The sequence below is a fragment of the Pelophylax lessonae genome (genome assembly GCF_965119305.1).
Source record: "Pelophylax lessonae genome assembly, chromosome: 4".
Classification (NCBI taxonomy): domain Eukaryota; kingdom Metazoa; phylum Chordata; class Amphibia; order Anura; family Ranidae; genus Pelophylax; species Pelophylax lessonae.
In genome coordinates, this window is record NC_138771.1 from 428,089,017 (window position 1) to 428,096,331 (window position 7,315).

The window sequence follows — 7,315 nt, forward strand, 5'->3', positions numbered from 1 at the left end:
TTACCCCCTTCCCTGCCAGTGTCATTATTACAGTAACAGTGTATATTTTTAGCACTAATTACTGTAGTAATGTCACCAGTACCCCAAAAATGTCAGTCAGGGGTCTGATCTGTCCGCCGCAATGTCGAAGTCCTGCAAAAAAAATGGCAGATCGCCGCCATTACTAGTAAAAAAAAAAAAACAATAACTTTTGCGCAAACCAATCAAAATACGCTTATTGCAATTTTTTTACCAAAAATATGTAACAGAAAACAAATTGGCCTAAAATGTAAAAAAATTTAGATTTTTACATTTTTTTTATGGGAATGTCATATAGCAGAATGTGAAAAATATTGTTTTTTGTTTCAAAATTGTCACTCTTTTTTTTATTTATAGCGCAAAAAATAAAAATCGCACAGGTGATCAAATACCACCAAAGAAAGCTCTATTTGTGGGGCAAAAAAAGGACATAATTTACTTTTGGGTACAGCGTCGCACGACCACTTAATTGTCCGTTAAAGTAATGCAGTGCCGAATTTCAAAATAGGGCCTGGGCAAGAAGGGGGTAATCTCTTCTGGGGCTGAAGTGGTTAAAAAAGAAAATACATGCAGCCATTACATTCAAGAATAGAGATGTCCCGAACTATTCGCCGGCGAACAGTTCCCGGCAAACATTCTCCTCGGCGGGCGAACATATGCGATGTTCGGTCCGCCCCTATACATCATCATTGAGCAAACTTTGACCCTGTACCTCACAGTCAGCAGGCACATTCCAGACAATCAGCATACCCTCCCTCCCAGACCCTCCCACCTCCTATAAAAAAGCAAGGACAGCATCCATCTTAGATTCATTCGGAAGCTGCAGAGTTAGTTAGAGCAGGGAGAGTGCTGCTGCTGCTGAATTAATAGGGAAATCATTAGCTAGGCCAGTGTTCTGTGTCCACTCCTGCTGTAAGGACAGCATCCTGACAGCACCCCAAAAAAGCCCTTTTTAGGGCTGGTATATCAGTCTGCTTTTATTTATTTTTTTCTATATATATATATACAGACTGTACTGTGTGCAAACCTCATATCCGGTGGCATAGTGCCTTGCAGATAAAAAGTCATTTAATTTTTATCCTTTAATATAATTGCAGTTGCCTGCCAGTGTGTGTCAGGCCCACTGACTGAACTGTGCCCACTGCCAGTGCCCACCACTCATATAGGGTGGCACAGCACCTTGCAGATAAAAAATTAATGTAATTTTTCCTCTGTAATATAATTGCAGTTGCCTGCCAATGAGTGTCAGGTCCACAGACTGTACTGTGCCCACTGCCCACCACTCATTTAGGGTGGCACAGCACCTTGCAGATAAAAAAGTAATTTCATTTTTTCTCTGTAATATAATTGCAGTTGCCTGCCAATGAGTGTCAGGTCCACAGACTGTACTGTGCCCACTGCCCACCCCTCATATAGGGTGGCACAAAACCTTGCAGATAAAACATTCATTAAATTTTTCCTCTGTAATATAATTGCAGTTGCCTGCCAGTGAATGTCAGGTCCACAGACTCTACTGTGCCCAATGCCCACCACTCATATAGGGTGGCACAGCACCTTGCAGATAAAAAGTTAATTAAATTTTTCCTATAATAAAAAAATAAAATTCATCCAGAAAAAACAGGAACTGGCTTTTTCATTCGAATTTCAGTAGCGCAGGGATGGTGATAACCTCTTACCAAATAAATAGGATGATAACATATACCAAAATATATGAATCAGATGTGATAAATATAAGCAAAAAACCATAAATACATAAAAGCATGAAATCACATCAATAGGAGTCCATAAAGTCCATAGGTATAAAGTGCATAGAGCAATGAAAGTGCAAACATGAAGGATCACAGGTGCGACTTATGGGCCCACCCTTGCTTGCCACCACCACACAGTTCCGGGAGAAGTATCTGAAATTCTTGTGGACAGCCATCCCAGAAGAGTTCAAGGCTGTTATAGCTGCAAAGGGTGAGCCAGCTCAAAATTGAACCCCACGGACTAAGACTGGGATGCCATTAAAATTCATATGCGTGTAAAGGCAGGTGTCCTAATACAACATAGTGTATTTTTTAATCAGAGGCCCTAGAAAATAAAATGGCGGGCAATTTTTTTATGTCACAGGATATTTGTACAGGAGGTCCTTTAAACACACATTTTTGGGAAAAAATACGCTTAAAGGAACTTTATTGCACCCAAACACAATATAATAGCCAGTGTGTTAAAATATAAAAGATTATGTTACACTAAGAAAATAGATATCTAACATGGCATGCTTTAAAATTGCATATGCCAGTGGAACAGTGCCAAACTATGGTACCTAAAGATCTCCATAGGCGACACTTTAAAAGCCTTTACAGATTACCAGTTAAGAGATTCACAAGAGGTTTGGGGCTAGAATTTTGGCTATGGTTCTGACATTCACAATGATACCTCATAAGTGTGGTGTGACAACCTTTTACATGAGTGCAGGACTCACTTATGTGTTCGCATGAGCACGGAGGATGGGGACAATTTTATTTTTTATTAACTTTATTGATATCACAAGAAATTAACAGCATTCCTCGTGATAGCATTGGCTATGACAGATTTTCTTTATGGAGAGATCCTGGGTCTATTAGACCCCAGATCTCACCTCTGGCCTCCAATGCAGCTAATCAGACACAGATCAGTGTGACTGGCTGCTTCATTGGCCAGTATAGGCCAGTAAAACAAAGTGTATAATAAAGAAGCTGCGCTAAATGAAGATTCTAAACGTGAAATTTTAGAAAAGGTCCTCATAAAGTCCCGTACACCAATGAATAAGGTGAAAAATTGTGAATAAAGTCCAAAATATGTCCAGGAAATGACTCCTCTGAAATAAATAGATTATATAGATGGATTATATACTGCTTACCAAATATAGCAGATATATTCGCCAGATAAAGAATGATGATGTTCCAAATTAAGGCAAATCCTCAGAACACCCCTCAGGACGATATCCAGAGTCCCAGCCGTTTACATCAAACTCCACAGGCTCCAGTCACGTGCACATAAAAACAATAATTTTCACAGCGTGATACTGTATAAACTTATGCACTAAGTATAAACCCCTCGTGTAAAAATGTATGAAGAAAAGTGCTAGAAATAGTGAAGGACTACCACCGACATCAGAATCTGCTTACAGATATAGGACAGTTATGGCATATTGAAAAAAAGAGAGTGCACCATCGTAAATTCCATGCAATAGATTCAATCCGTGAGTATGACCGTCACCAACATACACCACTGCTTACCAGAAGGAATATATAAGTATCGCAGATATCAACCAGGACACGAAATAAGCTGATACTGATGCCCCTCGAGTAGGATCAATCTCAATCAGAAAAGAGCATATCCAAGATATCCCGCATACATGAGTTAATACATGCAGAGAAGGAAAAGCTCCATAGTGTAAAACCACAACACATTTTATTGCCAAAAATAAAGGTTACACTTGCAAGAAAACAAACGATAAGCGCTTAATCGAGAGCCGCCAGCTGGACAGCTCCAAAACACCCGCCCTCACGTAGGTGACATCAGCACGCCGCGACCGACGTACGTTTCATCAAAACTGACGTTCTCAAGGTAAATTTGCATTGAATTTACGATGGTGCACTCTCTTTTTGCTATCACTGTCCTATATCTGGTAAGCAGATTCTGATGTCGGTGGTAGTCCTTCACTATTTCTAGCACTTTTCTTCATACATTTTTACACGAGGGGTTTATACTTAGTGCATAAGTTTATACAGTATCACGCTATGAAAATTATTGTTTTTATGTGCACGTGACTGGAACCTGTGGAGTTTGATGTAAACGCCTGGGACTCTGGATATCGTCCTGAGGGGTGTTCTGAGGATTTGCCTTAATTTGGAACATCATCATTCTTTATCTGGCGAATATATCTGCTATATTTGGTAAGCAGTATATAATCCATCTATATAATCTATTTATTTCAGAGGAGTCATTTCCTGGACATATTTTGGACTTTATTCACAATTTTTCACCTTATTCATTGGTGTATGGGACTTTATGAGGACCTTTTCTAAAATTTCACGTTTAGAATCTTCATTTAGCGCAGCTTCTTTATTATATACTATCTGAGATGTTTGTCGCATTTAAGTTGCAGCTATAAGTTTATTATTTTTTGGATTTAGCGCGGTTATACTTTATTTATCAGTAAAACAAAGTACCAGAACTGGAAGCGAAGAAAACCTTGTCGCTTATGGTTTCCTGATGTCACAGAGAGGGAGGAACAATATCAGTTCACTACAGAGAATGCTGCCAGTCAGATGGGTCCTGGGCTCCCCAATCAGAGAGGAGAGCCCAGGAAAGGCAATGGCGGCAGGGGGGTGGGCACTCCCTTCTGCCACCTGTAGACGTGATTGAGTGGCTGTATATGGGGGGAGTTCTGCTTTAATATGTAAAATACCTTTAAAATGTAACTTGTTTTTTAAACTTAAGCTCAACCCCAGTCCTTAACTGACCCCCTAAAACTCTAATTTTAAAGTGAGCTAATCTAAAACCTAAACCACCCCCTTCTATTTGACTTTTAGCTGCAGTAGCACACTTATAAGATCTTGCACCAAGAACAGTCAAACCAAAAGCTATGGGCTGTGCACAACAAAATTGCCAGCACCAAGAACTGTTGATCTTTGTCTTCCTATGGAAGCGCATTGGCCTGTGGTTGGTTGTACTGGTAGGAGTCAATGCTTATAGTAAATCATGTAAAAGACCAAGAACACAGACCAGATTGGAAAGGAGAATACTTTAACCCCTAGTTTTAATACTGGTTTTAATTGAACTGAAACTAATACATTTCAGACTCTCCAGTAGAATGCAATATTAACTATGACTAAAAACATAAATCTTTTTTTAGCACTTTCCTCAAAAAAAATCAAGGTACTGCTGACAGTAACATCTCTCCAAGTTGACTTGTTTCCATACCTTCACTTCAGGAACCTTGACCTTACTAAAGACATTGAGGAGAAGATCTTCACCAGAAAGATAACGTTGAATATAAAGGGAGCTAAATCACAAATCTGGCTGTTCAATCTCCTTTAGATCTACCAAAAACTATGTAGTAAAAAGGCTTGTCTGGTTGGATACATATTGATTGGATTGTTTAGATAGGTCTTATTTCATTGTTCTATTCATTTATTTATTACAGGTATTTATATAGCATCAGCAATCTATGCAGAGCTTTACATACTCTCATCAGTCCCTAACCTCAGAGAGCTTAAATTTAAGGTCTATATCTCAAATGCATACATATGGGCATAAGCATAGTAGGGTCAATGCGAAGAAAAGCCAATAAACCTACTAGCATATCTTTGGTTTTGGAAAATGTAAAAGTTGATTGTAAGATTGTAGATGCATAATGAGCTTATAGGGATATGTAAATAGGATTGTTATCACTACGAGTTTCGTTTTGTTATTATTATTTAAAGATAATTATGTATGTCTTCTTTACAGAACCCGAAGGAGGAGAAGTGTCTCCCCCAGTAGGAGCTGGTGTGAACTGCAACAGCTGGACCTTCAAATATGGACCTGGCAATCAAAAACAACCAGTGCCACAAATACCACCCGATTTTCCCGAGAATTTTATTATCCCAGGATCCCCAGCCATCATTTCAATCCGCCAGGATCAGCCATCCGCTCAAGCTCAGAAAAGTAACTTCATAACCTTTGGTAAAAAGGAAGAAACAAAAAAGAAAAAGAAGAAGAAGAAGGGGAACAAAAATCAAGAGAAAGCAAATAATAACGCAGCTGAAAACAATGATCAATGAAAGGATACTGAAGCCAATTATTTCCCCCATTTTTTTTGTAAGACATAATGTAGCAACTCATAAGAATCTTCCTATTGTTAATGCACCTTCCTACAAACAAAAAGACTTCATCGTTCAAGCCTGAGAATCTATACAGTTTGTCAATATCATTATCAGATTGTGTCTTAAAGCTTTATAATGTCAAATGTTTAGTCATATAGTATCCAGCGGTTGTCTCTCACATCCAAAGAATGCAAATGCAGGTTGTGCATATAACAAAATAAGTGACTGTTGAAGTGTTACTGTTGCCAGTGCTTAGAGGAGACTTTCATTTTCTGGGTGAAGCCACTATGCAGCCATCAGTTCATCAGGAATTACTGACATTAGTATTCCATTGGTTATTTTATGCCTCTGGGATACCTCTAGTTCCTGATCCCTGATTGGCTGCATTCTCTGAATATTGATATACATCCTGCCACAAGACTGAAAGCCTCCAGTCAATACTGGTGACAAGTATACTTTAAGGTATATCTTTGTAAATAAAGTATAATGTACAGAAAAACATGTTATATTTAACCACTCATGGGACAAGATGCACATGTAAATTTACACCATATTTCTGAGCAAAAATAGAGTACAAAAGAGGATAAACCAATATTTTCAGAAATGGGGCAAAACACCCATTAACAATCTAATTCAACCACAGAAAATAAATAGAATTTCTTTACAATTAATGTAGATTTCATACTGAGTATATTGATATGTATATTAATTTATATATATACCAACATTCAACCATTACGTTTTATCAGGCTCTTGACAACTTTTGAATGCATCAAGCAAAATCTACATACAAGCTAATTCCTCAGGAATCAAGATAGTAAATAACATGTTTATTTCTGTTCCCACCTCCTGTTATTGTAAATGTACGCACTTCTGAAAAATAAAAATCACATATACATACATATAAAATTAAAATAAAAAAATAAAAATAAAAAAAGTTCACATGTAAATAAATTCTTACTTAGCTCATACTTTTCGAAGAGTGCATATTTAGAATGAGATATATTCTCTTCAAAGCAAAAAAATAAAATAATATTGTGGTGTATTTTAAGGAAAATTAAAATCAGGGTGCATTATACTATATCGTGTTTAAAGAAAAATGCAAAAAAAAAAATAAAATAAAAAAAAAGTATTTATCTATACAAATCTAAACAAAATATTGCATAATAGTTATATTTGTAGCCCCCTGCTCTTTGAGCAATAGTTTACCCGAATGTACTGTCTTAGACCACTGGAAATGTGTGAGCATCCCCAAGCACATAGCCCATAGTTGTTTGCATGGGGAAATGGTCACTTTTTGATCATTTACAGATGACACCCCTTGGCATTTTATTTTCCTTTTTATTATTGATGGAATGCAGAGGCTAATCTATTAGTTATCTGAAGTTAAGAGTATCCTTGTTCCTAGTTCATAGCACAACATCATGGAACATTGTAGTAGAACTATCGGTGACTTACAC

The 7,315-nt window shown here is 37.5% G+C and overlaps 1 protein-coding gene across 17 annotated transcripts in view; it reads left to right on the forward strand.

The window, feature by feature from the left end:
- Nucleotides 1-6,141, forward strand: part of LOC309552109 (protocadherin alpha-C2-like) — a 426,489-nt gene extending 420,348 nt beyond the window's left edge. For all 17 annotated transcript variants that reach the window (XM_082252897.1, XM_082252908.1, XM_082252899.1 and 14 more), the window contains one exon: nt 5,500-6,141. In XM_082252897.1, coding sequence (XP_082109023.1) covers nt 5,500-5,813 — 314 coding nt within the window. In that variant the 3' untranslated portion in view covers nt 5,814-6,141. The remainder of the gene's footprint in view (nt 1-5,499) is intronic.
- The last annotated feature ends 1,174 nt before the right edge of the window (nt 6,142-7,315 follow it).